Source organism: Oncorhynchus mykiss, chromosome 3 (assembly GCF_013265735.2).
Source record: "Oncorhynchus mykiss isolate Arlee chromosome 3, USDA_OmykA_1.1, whole genome shotgun sequence".
NCBI lineage: Eukaryota > Metazoa > Chordata > Actinopteri > Salmoniformes > Salmonidae > Oncorhynchus > Oncorhynchus mykiss.
Genome location: NC_048567.1, coordinates 2,243,165 through 2,257,421, shown reverse-complemented (window position 1 = coordinate 2,257,421; position 14,257 = coordinate 2,243,165). Strand labels below are relative to the sequence as shown.

The 14,257-nt window shown below is 41.7% G+C and overlaps 1 protein-coding gene across 3 annotated transcripts; it reads left to right on the top strand.

Annotated features, from left to right (window-relative positions):
* The first annotated feature begins 7,912 nt into the window (after positions 1-7,912).
* Positions 7,913-13,935, top strand: LOC110506602 (MET transcriptional regulator MACC1). Of its 3 annotated transcripts, none has more exons than XM_036965617.1 (5): positions 7,913-8,213; positions 9,517-9,642; positions 10,058-12,111; positions 12,274-12,462; positions 12,756-13,935. In XM_036965617.1, the coding sequence occupies exons 1-5, from the start codon at positions 8,207-8,209 to the stop codon at positions 12,957-12,959; spliced, it is 2,580 nt and encodes an 859-aa protein (XP_036821512.1). In that variant the 5' UTR covers positions 7,913-8,206; the 3' UTR covers positions 12,960-13,935. The 3 variants fall into 3 exon arrangements, with proteins under 3 accessions (XP_036821512.1, XP_036821517.1, XP_036821523.1); XM_036965622.1 differs by having other exon boundaries at positions 7,914-8,209; XM_036965628.1 differs by lacking the exon at positions 7,913-8,213 and adding an exon at positions 8,224-8,324.
* Positions 13,936-14,257: the final 322 nt, after the last annotated feature.

The window sequence follows — 14,257 nt, the reverse complement described above, 5'->3', positions numbered from 1 at the left end:
CAGAATAATATCTGGACCAAGACTTTAATTTGAATGAGCATTTAAATGTTTAATTGTATTAATATTAATAATCTCGACCCAGTGATCAAGTCAGATTAATCAACCTGACATTGATCTGATTTTCCTTACTGATTTTTTCCTCTACTTAATTGCGCATCTCATGAAAATGTCATTACTTTCATGACATGTTAGTGATCGTGCTACTTAAGATAAACGAACTCTCCTAACACCATGTTGTTGAGGAACTACAGTATGATCTGGTTTCGGGAACTAAGAAATACCTGATATGTGCGTGTGTGTGCACAACCGTGTGCGTGTGTTTGAATAATGCACAGGTCATGGCGAGAATGCAGAAGATGCTATCTACAATGCATGAGATGCTATCTAGAAAAAACAGGTTTGTCTGAGTATTTGGAGAACTGTATTGTTCAACATATATGAACTCTGAACACACTGGCTTGTACAACCATTCATTCCAGATAGATTGAATTACATAAACTACTACCTTACTGTTTAATCTAGAAAAAGGGTTCAGGCTAACTATGTTCTCAACAACTGTTGGTCCCACTCTAGACAAAATGTAACTGTTAAGGCTTAATTGAAGCCCATGGACAGTAGATGCTGTGTTCATATTGCATTCAAATGCAACATTTGGAAAAGCATAAGAAGTAAAGACCTTTTTATATCACAATGAATGTTTGCATATCAATTGTTTGTGAATCAGTATAGCTTAAAATATGAACATACTGCACTGTGAGAGTCAATACTAGCCTACACATGTGTAGGGCTAACACAGCACACAGTAAATTAACTTTCTTCACATTAAATGAACCTGCTATGGCATTTGAAGCACCAGGAACCTGCATCCACTAGGTTCCCTGGAGGTAAACAGTCCCACTGATATAATCTATAGGTGTAGGATCTTAATTTGATCACTCTTTTGTTGCTCAGAATGTATGGCCTAAATGTTTAAATCCTTATTTTGCTGTGACAGTATAGGTCAAATTAAGATTCTACATCTGTACAAACTTTTAACTTTTAACCAGGTGAGAGGGCTTAACCCCTTGCCACTGTCACGTCTACTCCCGCTCATGAGACTCACCTGGACTCCATCACCTTCCTGATTACCTTCCCTATATCTGTCACTCCCTTTGGTTCTTTCCCCAGACGTTATTGATTCTGATTTTGTTTCATGTCTACACTAATCGTATTTCATGTTTTGTTACGGTATTTATTAAATTCACTACCTGTACTTGCTTCCCGATTCTTAGCGTACACGTTACAGCCACGTGCAGGAGCAGTCAAGTTTGGACACATACTCATTCAGGTTTATTGACTGCGTGAATAAAGCCTTCGTGGTCGAATTGCTGCAAAGAAACCAATACTAAAGAACACCAAATAGAAGAGACTTATCACATTTAAGCTATAACCCAGATGCAGACAGTTTTGAAGAAATACAAGTTTATTGGTTAAACAGGGGCAGGCAAATGACAGGGCAAGGCAGGCAAGGGTCAATAATAAAGAGAGGGTGTAAGGGTTGATGACTAACACGTGAAACGTAAGCATGCAATGCATACATTATTTTCTTCTCATCTCAGAGCTAGTTCACGCCCACTAACGCTCATATCTGCTTTTGGTTAGGTTGTAATGATGGTAGAACTCTTTCCATGTTCTAAAAATAATGTATGCATTGCATGCTTATGTTTCACGTGTTAGTCACCAGTTATCTTGCTTCTATCTTTCTTTCTGTATCCTGCTGACCATAGTATGTCCAGCTGTCATAAATGTTTGTATGGTCTTGGTTAATGTACTCTTTCAAAAATAGAGTATAGCCTGGGTGTCATAAGGCCTGGGTGTCATCTTCTCTTAATGTGCATGTCCTTGCTATTTCAGCCTGGCAACTAGACCTATTTAATGCTCAGCTCTCTCCTTAATGGTTCGCTCCAACAGGGTCCAGAACGCAAGACAGTCTCAGGGTCAGGGCAGGCAGTGGTCAAAAACAGGGAAAGACAAAACAGGAGCAAGAAACAGGCAGGAGCAGGGAAACAAATGCTGGTAGGTTCTACGAACGAAATAAACTGGCAACAGACAAACAGAGAACACAGGTATAAATACACAGGGGATAACAGAAAAGATGGGCGACACATGGAGAAGGGTGGAGACAAACACCAAGACAGGTGAAACAGATCAGGGTGTGACCCAGAAACAGGCGACAAAGGGCTGCGAGACATGGGTTTAACTGTAGATATGTGAAAAGTAGGATGTATACGGGAGGGTACGGGGCAACAGAAGACGAACAGCAGAGGGGCTAATGATCTTGGAGCATGGGAGAATGGTCTTGGCTCCTGGGGGTGTACTCCGCGGAAATGGCGAAGAGGTCCGGGGCAAGTCAATAGAGAGACCAGTCAATAGAGAGATTGTGTCGCTGGAGCCAAAAGAATCCCAATACCACGGGAACCTGCAGAAACTTAACTAGCAGGAAATGGAGCGTCTCGCTGTGGTTCCCTGACACTCGTAGGTTGATGGGGGTGGTATGGTGGGTGACCCGGCCTATGGAGCACCCATCCAGCGCTCTAACATTCATGGGAATTTTATTTATTTTATCTTTATTTAACCAGGCAAGTCAGTTAAGAACAAAATCTTATTTTCAATGATGGCCTAGGAACAGTGGGTTAACTGCCTGTTCAGGGGCAGAATGACAGATTTGTACCTTGTCAGCTCGGGGGTTTGAACTTGCAACCTTCCGGTTACTAGTCCAACGCTCTAACCACTAGGCTACCCTGCCGCCACAGAATGGGGTAAGGATTGATTGAATATGTCCGTAAACACACCAGCCAGCTGGTCTGCGCATGCTTTGAGGATGTGGCTGGGGATACCGTCTGGGAGTGCAGCCTTGCGAGGGTTAACATGTTTAAATGTTTTACTCAAGTCGGCTGCAGTGAAGAAGAGCCAGCAGGTTTTGGTAGCGGGCTGTGTCAGTGGCACCCTATTGTCCTCAAAGCGAGCAAAAAAGTTATTTAGTCTGTCTGTGAGCAAGACATCCTGGTCCGCGATGGGGCTGGTTTTCTTTTTGTAATCCGTGATTGACTGTAGACCCTGCCAGATACCGCTTGTGTCTGAGCAGTTGAATTGCGACTCTACTTTGTCTCCATACTGACACTTAGCTTGTTTGATTGCCTTGCGGAGGGAATAGCTACACTGTTTGTATTCGGTAATGTTTCCGGTCACCTTGCCCTGGCTAAAAGCAGTGGTTTGCGCTTTCAGTTTCGCGCGAATGCTGCCATCAATCCAGGGTTTCTGGTTTGGGAATGTTATAATCGTTGCTGTGGGTATAACATCGCCGATGCACTTTCTAATGAACTCGCTCACCGAATCAGCGTATTCGTCAATGTTGTTGTTCGACGCAATGTGGAACATATCCCAATCCACGTGATCGAAGCAATCTTGAAGCGTGGAATCAGATTGGTCGGACCAGCGTTGAACAGACCTGAGCGTGGGAGCTTCTTGTTTTAGTTTTTGTCTGTAGGCTGGAAGGAACAAAATTGAGTCGTGTCAGCTTTTCCAAAAGGAGGGCGGGGGAGGGCCTTATATGGAAGTTAGAATTACAATGATCCAGGGTTTTACCAGCCCTGGTAGCACAATCGATATGCTGATAGAATTTAGGGAGTCTTGTTTTCAGATTAGCATTTTTAAAATCCCCAGCTTCAATGAATGCAGCCTCAGGATATGTGGTTTCCAGTTTACATAGAGACAAACAGAGAACACAGGTATAAATACACGGGGATAATGGGAAAGATGGCTGGAAGAGGGTGGAGACAAACACAAAGACAGATGAAACAGATCAGGGCATGACAAGACTTGCTGGTCCCAAGAAACATGAGCAATGGACATTAGTCTGGTGGAAATCTGTTCTTTGGTCTGATGAGTCCAAATTTGAGATTTTTGGGTCCAACTGCTGTGTCTTTGTGAGACGCAGAGTATGTGAACGGATGACATTGCATATGTGGTTCCGACTGTGAAGCATGGAGAAGGAGGTGTGATGGTGTGGGGGTGCTTTGCTGGTGACAATGTCTGTGATTTATTTAGTATTCAAGGCACATTTAACCAGCATGGCTACCACAGCATTCTGCAGCGATACTCCATCCCATCTGGATTGTGCTTAGTGGGACTATCATTTGTTTTTCAACAGGACAATGACCCAACACACCTCCAGGCTGTGTAAGGGCTATTTGACCAAGAAGGAGAGTGATGGAGTGATGCATCAGATGACATGGCCTCCACAATCACCTGACTTCAACCCAATTGAGATGGTTTGGGAAGAGTTGGACCGCAGAGTGAAGGAAAAGCAGCCAACAAGTGCTCAGTATACAGTATGTGAGACCTCCTTCAAGACTGTTGGAAAAACATTCCAGGTGAACTTGTTTGAGAGAATGCCAAGAGTGTGCAAAACTGTCATCAATGCAAAGGGTGCCTACTTTGAAGAATCTAAAATCTAAAATCTATTTTGATTTGTTTAACACCTTTTTGGTTACTACATGATTCTATATGTGTTATTTCATAGTTGTGATGTCTTCACTATTATTCTACAATATAGAAAATAGTCCAAATAAAGAAAAACCCTTGAAGGAGTAGGTGTGTCCAAACCTTTGACTGGTACAGTACTTCTTTCCATCCTAGCTGGTTTAGACATGTATTCATACATGTTGCTGGTCTGAAGTTAGTGGCAGTTGTGAAGTAAAAATATTTATATAATAATTACGGTCTCTTCTAGCCCATAGACTGCTTTCAGGGCAATGAATCGCCTAATGTTGTAATTTGGGTAAAATATATTCATGCAATTTCGAACATGCTGCTGCCCCAAAGTTAACAGTTAAAAAATATTTGAAATGCTGAATACGGTCTCTTCTGGCTAATAGATGACTTCCAGTGGTTCTCAACCTTTTTTTATTGTACCACCAATTTAATTTAGCTCTGACCGGAGTGCCCCTGAAGGAGCCCCTCATGTGCCATTTACCAGTAGGCCTATGGTCTCATGAGTCTTCTCAAGTACCCTCTGTGTGTAGGTCAAGTACCTGTAGCGGTCCAAGTAGACCTGGTAGGGAACCACTGATGTAAGTAATGTTGTAATTTGGGTGAACCATCCCTTTAATACAAAGTGATTAACATATTGCTACTTTCCACAGAGACTCTAGCCCCATTTATACCTGGTTCTAACATGCGTCCCTTGTCTTGATCTTGTCCACATTCAGATTGTGGCCACATTTTTAGACAGGTGTAGATGATTAACAGATGCATTATGAACTGATTTTGATCAGATTTTATGAGTGTAAACGGATAAGATTGGGACAAGATCAGGGCAAAGGATGCATGTTAGTGGCAGGTATAAATGGGCCTTATGATGATGTCCATGAACTCATTTTTGAGTAGCAAGGCTCTATATGAGGGGAAAGACGTTTTCACTCAATGTACATTCCTTCAGTCATCTAGTAAATGTTTATCCTGGCACAACAACACTTTAAGAACACCACTAGAGAGCAGACTTTAGTCAACTTTCTCAACAGCATAGTATCTAACCAGCATTGTGATGCAAGTTTGTTTGAGGATGACCAGTAGGAGGCATATCTGTCTCACTTCTTTCAAGTCATTGTCAGTAGAGTTGTCCAAAGCATCGACTACTACAGTACCAGTTTCAGGGGTATGATATGTACAATACTGAAATATTTGATCAATCATGGTTTATCAAAAAAAGTTTTAATTTGAGGTTTGAGCACCAAAAGGGTATAACCTTAATCTGTAAGTGAAGTTTTATTTGCATTTTGCCTTTCACAATAATTGTATGTGTTACCCAGAGTTTTAAATAGGTGCTGTATGACCTCCTTTTCCCCATAAAAAATGAACATTCATAATCTACTCAGGAGCGCTTAGTCGCATTCCTCCAACACCAGCTACTTTCAGAGACCAAGGTCAACACGACACCACACCGGCTCTGGCCACAATAATAGTGGTTCTGGCCACAATTCATCCACATCAACTTTTCATTGAGTTTGGACATTGGGTTTGGATATTGAGTTTGCATATTGGGTTTGGATATTGAGTTTGCATATTGGGTTTGGATATTGAGTTTAGACAAGATATATGAGTGGAAACTCAACACCACAAACATATGGTGTGCATTTTTTTTTATATAGTTTTTAAAAATATTTTTATGTCATCTTTATTTAACCAGGTAGGCAAGTTGAGAACAAGTTCTCATTTACAATTGCGACCTGGCCAAGATAAAGCAAAGCAGTTCGACACATACAACAACACAGAGTTACACATGGAGTAAAACAAACATACAGTCAATAATACAGTAGAAACAAGTCTATATACGATGTGAGCAAATGAGGTGAGATAAGGGAGGTAAAGGCAAAAAAAAGGCCATGGTGGCAAAGTAAATACAACATAGCAAGTAAAACACTGGAATGGTAGATTTGCAGTGGAAGAATGTGCAAAGTAGAAATAAAAATAATGTGGTGCAAAGGAGCAAAATAAATAAATAAATAAAATAAAATAAATTCAGTAGGGAAAGAGGTAGTTGTTTGGGCTAAATTATAGGTGGGCTATGTACAGGTGCAGTAATCTGTGAGCTGCTCTGACAGCTGATGCTTAAAGATAGTGAGGGAGATAAGTATCTCCAGTTTCAGAGATTTTTGCAGTTTGTTCCAGTCATTGGCAGCAGAGAACTGGAAGGAGAGGCGGCCAAAGAAAGAATTGGTTTTGGGGGTGACCAGAGAGATATACCTGCTGGAGCGCGTGCTACAGGTGGGTGATGCTATGGTGACCAGCGAGCTGAGATAAGGGAGGACTTTACCTAGCAGGGTCTTGTAGATGATATGGAGCCAGTGGGTTTGGCGACGAGTATGAAGTGAGGGCCAGCCAACGAGAGCGTACAGGTCACAATGGTGGGTAGTATATGGGGGCTTTGGTGACAAAACAGATGGCACTGTGATAGATTGCATCCAATTTGTTGAGTACGGTATTGGAGGCTATTTTGTAAATGACATTGCCAAAGTCGAGGATTGGTAGGATGGTCAGTTTTACAAGGGTATGTTTGGCAGCATGAGTAAAGGATGATTTGTTGCGAAATAGGAAGCCAATTCAAGATTTAACTTTGGATTGGAGATGTTGGATGTGGGTCTGGAAAGAGAGTTTACAATCTAACCAGACACCTAAGTATTTGTAGTTGTCCACGTATTCTAAGTCAGAGCCGTCCAGAGTAGTGATGTTGGACAGGTGGGCAGGTGCAGGCAGCGATCGGTTGAAGAGCATGCATTTAGTTTTACTTGTATTTAAGAGCAATTGGAGGCCACGGAAGGAGAATTGTATGGCATTGGCTGGAAGAAACACCCACGTTTATACTAAGAGAGAGGATCACAATGTTATTCACATACAGTACCAGCCAAAAGTTTGGACACACCAACTCATTCAAGGGTTTTTCTTTATTTTTACTATTTTCTACAATGTGTAATCTCAAATCTCAAATATATTTGGATTTGTTTAACACTTTTTGGGTTACTACATGATTACATATGTGTTATTTCATAGTTTTGATGTCTTCACTATTGATCTACAATGTAGAAAATAGTAAAAAATTAAGAAAAACCCTTGAGTGAGTAGGTATGTCCAAACACATACACTAAATGCACTAATTGAGTAACACAATATATAACTTCTAATCAAAACTCTTTGTTTAAAGCAATTAGTAAATAGCTTATACGTGTGTTATTATGACCCATTATTTATAATAGCTTAAATGATTATGCATGATGAACCAATTTTGTAATTGAACTGTCTGCCCTTCACATAATTGCATCCGCGGGAGAAAAAAAAAGTATCTCTACCGTAATGACAGAACACTGAACCGACCTAGTTTCTGCTGCAGTTTCAGGTGTTGCAACACTCTTTGCGTAAATACAGGATTGCATTACGGATATTGTAGTTGTATAATAAAGTTAAACCAGCTCATTTGAAGAGTAGCCTCATTGTTTTGAACTACTAGTCCCGGAATGCTTGTAGTTTCAAAGCAAACAGAAGCCGAGAGTTGTGGCGTGAAGGTGTAAAGATATGATTTGGTTAGTGTCTAAATAAGGCTATGGCGGAAACCTAATTACCATGGATCAAAAGTGAGATTCCCCGACATCTCTGATACACAGTTTGGCGAGACATGGTAAGTAAGTATTGTTACAATATTTCTGCTCTTTCTACCGACGCTGGAAATTGTAGGCAAGTGTGCAAATCTAGTAGCTGAACGGAATCATAACATTTGTATGAACATAGTACAGGTAGGTCTATCTTGTGTTTGAAAGTTTGACAGCGACGCTATATATTTATTTATTGTTATATATATATTTCATCTTACAGAACTACATAGCCACTTGTTTACCGTAGTTGAAGCGCACAAGCGAGCGTTTGTAAGTCACCTGTTGACTCTGCGGAAACAGTATTTTTGTAAATCTGGCATAGACAGAGGAGCAGCATTTCTACATGTGAAAAATCAACTATTACAATAGTCATACTGTATGTAGCCACATTTTGATGATGGTTTGTCGATGATGATGGTTTATTCACACCTAGCTCTGTCTCTATATATTTTCTCAACGATAAGGTAGGCTATCCAACAGGTGCGCCTGAACAAGGCTTCTGTATTTCGAGATAACGCGAAGGTGAAATTCGACAGGAGGGTTGGCTACCCACCCACCCACACATTCAAGAATCGGCTTTGCGGAATAACTGATTGTTGAATCCCAGACAAGAGCAACCTGTTTGTGTGCACTCGTGTACAACCCAAATTAATTATTACTGACTCACTGCGACAGCAACATAGGGTATACATGAATCATAAGAAGTATCCCTTTACGCAAACAAATTACAGCCTGAATGAATTCATGCTTTATGCTCTGTAAAATAGGTTACCTCAAACTAATCCCACAGGTAGCCCCAGGTAAAGAATCTCAGGTGTGAACCAGTGTGGAGGAAAATTACTAACAATGGCATAGGGCTGGGCAATCGGGCCCAAAAATATGAATTTGAGATATCGGCCAGCCCTACTACAAAACAACTTTTGGTAAACGAAAGAAACTGTAGGCCTATCTAGATATGTTGTTTCTCTGTGTTTTCATAGGCTTTTTTTTAGATTCCGCTGTAGGCTACTTTATCCGTATTCTTAAACTATCATGTTTGTAGCCACGTTTTATAGAATAAACAGCCAGGGTAGAAAACATATAACATTGGCCAATATATTTTAGCGACCTTAACTCGACACCTAGCGACCTTGTCAAGTGGTTCGGACCTCTTGGCATAACGGTTAATGTCTTGGCTTCACAGCCGCTGGACCCGAATTCGAGCCACGGCAACCCTCCGAATTCTGAAAAATATTATATAGGTTATACTGTGTACTCTATATTATTATGCCAACTGATTGCATTTTAAGGTGTAGTAATTGTGTGTGTAACTTATGAATCTTATTGTTTACAGATGTAAAGATGGCAGCTGTCAGAGCAAAGTCATTTCGTCGCCAAGGAAGTCTCATTAGGAGCAAATCTGAGGGGACGTTGATTGATCTAGATGACACTGGAACGCTGAACATCAACAATTTAAATGGTAGCCTACTCTAACGTTTATGAAATATATTGTCTTTGAACTAGATGTCATTAATAGGTTTCCAAAAATCGGGTAACTTTCCCAGGTTTTCCAGAGATTCCAGTTGGAAGATTCACGGAATCAGAAGAGAATAAGCAGGAAATCCAGAAACGGGATTTTTGGAAAGCCTGGTAGTCTTGGGAAAGTTACTAGATGTTTGCAACCCTGGTTATGAAACAGTTTCAAATAGAGGATTGCATTATGTGTTTTGTACAGTAGCTCCTTTGAGTGGTACCCTCGTTTAAAATAATGCCTCTTTAAAGAGCAACAACCAGTATTGAAGCCCGTTCTGTGTGATTTTACCATGCTCTCATATGTATGTTTTATATTAGTAAGTAAGGCTTTGATTTGACACAGATATTTTGTATTTTCACAGGGAGTAGTTACATAATAAATCAAGTGACAAAACATTCAGAGTGGCCTGTGTTGCAGCCGGAGGTCAAACATGGAAGTCAAACCACAAATCCATTCTGGAACAAACTGTCTATATCCAATCCGTTTTTGGATGACATTTTACACACAAACAATGACAAAACATTAAACAACGCTGATCTATCAGTACAGAAAGATGAACCTTTGACTCTGTTTGACACTGAGAACTTTGACGCCAGTAGCACATCTTCGGACGAAACAAACTTCGCCCATTTTGCGGATACGAAGCAAAAGAGCATAAGACAATCAGGGAGATGGAGGAGTGCCTCGGATATTCTCGACGACCAGGAGAGAAAGGAACCGCAAAGGGAAAATGGCCTCAAATTGTCAGCAGGCCCATTTCTGAATGCAGATTTTGAGTGGTTGAAAAATGACCGGGAGGCGTACAAAATGGCCTGGTTGAGTCACAGGCAACTAACGAGGTCATGTCTTGACCTAGGCCTGATGAGTCAGAGTCCTGGATGGGCCCAGACCCAAGCCACCGACTCTCAGATAGTCTGCAAGATAGGTCACAGCGGAGGGTCACTACAGTTACCAGACTCTGATATTACCGTCCATATCCCAGAGGGCCATGTTCCTGCTGGGGAGGTTCAGGAGGTTGCACTGAAAGCCATCCTGGAGCCCCCTCACGGGCTGAACAACAACTACATGACAACCGTGAGTCCGCTCCTGGAGGTGAGTCTCAGCAACACGAGCGGAAAGGAATCCATCACGCTGGAAATGAAAATGGTCGCGGAGGTCAAGAAGGATCCGATAAGTCAGGTCATGACCACATTTGTGGGACTAGTGTCCAACAAGAGAGAGGGACCTTATCAGAAAGTCAAGGACTGTTACATTTACAAGAACATCATGCAGATGAGTCTTCAAGACTTAAAGTCTAATTTCTATGTTATTGTAGCCGCAGAGGCCTCGGTTATCCAGCCCCCTGCTACATCCGTTTGGGATTACCTGGATCGTCAAGTCACCGTCGCCGTTTATGGCCCAAAGTATATCCATCCATCTTTCAAAGTGGTCGTGGTCGTCTCTTGCCACGATAACGTTCCACCGAGGCTTCCGTTCTCAGATATCCACAGGGGCAGCAGAAACTTGCCCCCTCTGGTGCTACAGCTCTGGGAGAAGCACCAGTTTAGCCCAGAGAGACTGAATGACCTACACATTGCGACTTCCGTCATAGCGTCAAAGTTCGAAGTCAAAGCCCAGGATAAAAGGAAAGAGGTGAAACAAGGGCTACTCAAACTGGGTAAAGTCATTCACCTGCCTCTTGAGCTGGCCAAGATGGGCAATGGGGAGATGGATTCCTTTAAACTATGCCTCCAGGTGAGGGATTCAAACAGCGTCACAGTAGCAGAGTTCCAGGTGTCCTCCCCTGCAGCGGCACCTATTCGCTCTGAAAAGCGAGATCCCATGCGAAACAAAATGTGTCAATCGCTATCTATACCGGAGGAATCCGTCCCAGAGTTCCCCAAATTCTGGACCAGACCTGTGAAGGTGCAGTGTTACGGGGTGGCACTGAAGTCAGTGCTCCGTCAACCGCGAGTGGAGTACCTCCTGGAGTACTTCAAGGGTGACACCGTGGCTCTCCTCTCCAGAGAGACCGTGAGGTCGGTGGGCCAGTCCAAAGTCAAGGAGTGGTACATCGGCTTCCTCCGAGGCAGGACCGGCCTGGTCCATTGCAAGAACGTCAAGCTCATCACCCGAGACCAAGTGATCGACTTCAACGGCACTGACTTCACCACCGAGACCCTCTTGGACAACATGGCACTGCCGTTCAAGAAGCTCACCTACATCTACTCAGACATCCAGACACTGGTGACTGAACACATCCCCAGCTGGAGGGGCTTCGCTGATGCCCTGGGCTACTCGAGCTTGTTGCTGGACACAATCACACGGAGACATGCTGAAACAGAAGCCGAGAAGGTGGCCTGCGTGCTGGAGAAACTGAAGGAGGACTGCCACACTGAGAACAGCAAGAAGAAGTTCCAGCACAAGCTCATGATCGTAAGTGTAGAAAGGACGGGACATGTTTGATAGTATTCCGGTTTAGAGAAGAATCTTCAAACCAGCTTGACCTTTGTTTTGAATGACTTTTTCTCTTTTCCAATTGCGCTTCATTTGTTGCATTTCAAGTAAGTGTTTTGTATGTTGCTTTTTCCATCCTAGGGTCTGTTGAAGATGGACTCTCAGGCTCTAGTGGCTCATCTGATCCAGAACACGGTCATCCTGTCCACAGCGGTGGAGCTGGGTATCAGGTGGAGGGAGCTCGCTGAGAGGCTGGGGAAACTCTCCAGTGCTCAGATCGCTGCTTACGAGGCACCACACCGGGGGAAGAGTGGAGAAGTTAGCGCCGTGGTTAGTTCATTTGACTTTTATTTGTTCTATTTAGGAAAATGTGTTGTTCTTAGGAGATCACCCCTTCATGATCTCATTGGATCATTGAACAGACAACGATTAGGGAGGCTTTACCAATACTTTTTTTGTATAGTCCATTATAGATGTGCTGTAGATTTATTTCCACTGCTTTCATTGTACCATTTACACCCTGCGTATCCTGTGCATATGACGAATAAACTCTGATTTGATAGTTAGTTGATAGTTCGAGAATCTATCAACTGAACTTGTGGATCCTCCTCTCTCTATTGTAGTCTATGTGGAAACCTGCCTATGACTTCCTGTACTCATGGAGCCAGTTGTACGGGGAGGGCTACCAGGACATGATCCAGGACCTCCACCTGGCCCTAGACAAGATGAAGAGCCCAATCACCAGACAGTGGAGGCAGCTGACCGGGGCGCTAATCGCAGTCAACTGTCTGGAGATCCTCAGGGTCTCAGCCTTCCCCAAACCATAGAACCATAGAACCCCACTGAGGAGAAGAATGAGCACGCTGGAGAGCTCAAATGGGTAACAACTGTAGAACTGAGGCCACAGAGGCCCTTTGATCAAGCTTACTGCAGTTCCCGCTGTCTTTGAATATGGAGGTCCTTGTTACGATGCAGAGGGGGAGGCGAAGATGAAGTCTGTTTGTTCTTGTTCTTGTATTGTGTCGTGTCTTTGCCCACTTTGTCAGAGTTTCTTCTTAGAGTTCACTTCATGTCGTAAACATAATTATAGCTATATTTAATTATTAATTGGGGCTAGATACTTAAACTATATTGCTAGATGTTGTTCATACAAAGCCAGAACCAGTGTATGGACAGATTCTGTTACACAGGATGCAAACGAACATATATCTCAGCCATATTAACCATATGTATCTTGACATGAGTTTTTATAAAGGTTTCGTTTTGATAATTTGTCTAACAGATATCTGCTTCCTTTGACATCATTTCTTAAGACCAAACAGCAGAAACTATATTGAGGTCTGTTACTTTGGGTTTTTCTGTTAGACACTATGTGATAGCGCTTGTTATTGATTTGACATTAATAGTGAGGCAACATACAGTAGAGTTACTTCCAGTTCCAGTTGTCACACGGTTTCATACCTTTTATATTTTATGTTACAATGTTACATTAAATCCCCCTGGTTTTTCATTACATTTTACATTTATTTACGTTTATTTTAGCTGTATTTACGCTAATTTTAGTTAAGGTTGGAAGGGATTACATTTGTTTTATCTGCCAGATCCAATCCTCAGTATTCAGATTGCGATTTTTTAACTCCATGTCTTAAGCCCATACACTGAAACCTTTTTCAGTGCATTTAGTTTTGTCTACTTGAAAATAGCATATTATGTTAAAATATATTTTAAATATGTAATATAATGTAAAACAACCTTGTTGTGATTTTTCTGAAATATAATATTTCACAATGTTGATTTATTACTGAAATGGTGACCTGGTGTATATGAATTAATATCACTTACATTTAGACAGATAAGTAATATATAACTGAAATGGTGACCTGGTGTGTATGAATTAATATCACTTACATTTAGACAGATAAGTAATATATAACTGAAATGGTGACCTGGTGTGTATGAATTAATATCACTTACATTTAGACAGATAAGTAATATATAACTGAAATGGTGACCTGGTGTGTATGAATTAATATCACTTACATTTTGACAGATAAGTAATATATAACTGAAATGGTGACCTGGTGTGTATGAATTAATATCACTTACATTTTGACAGATAAGTAAT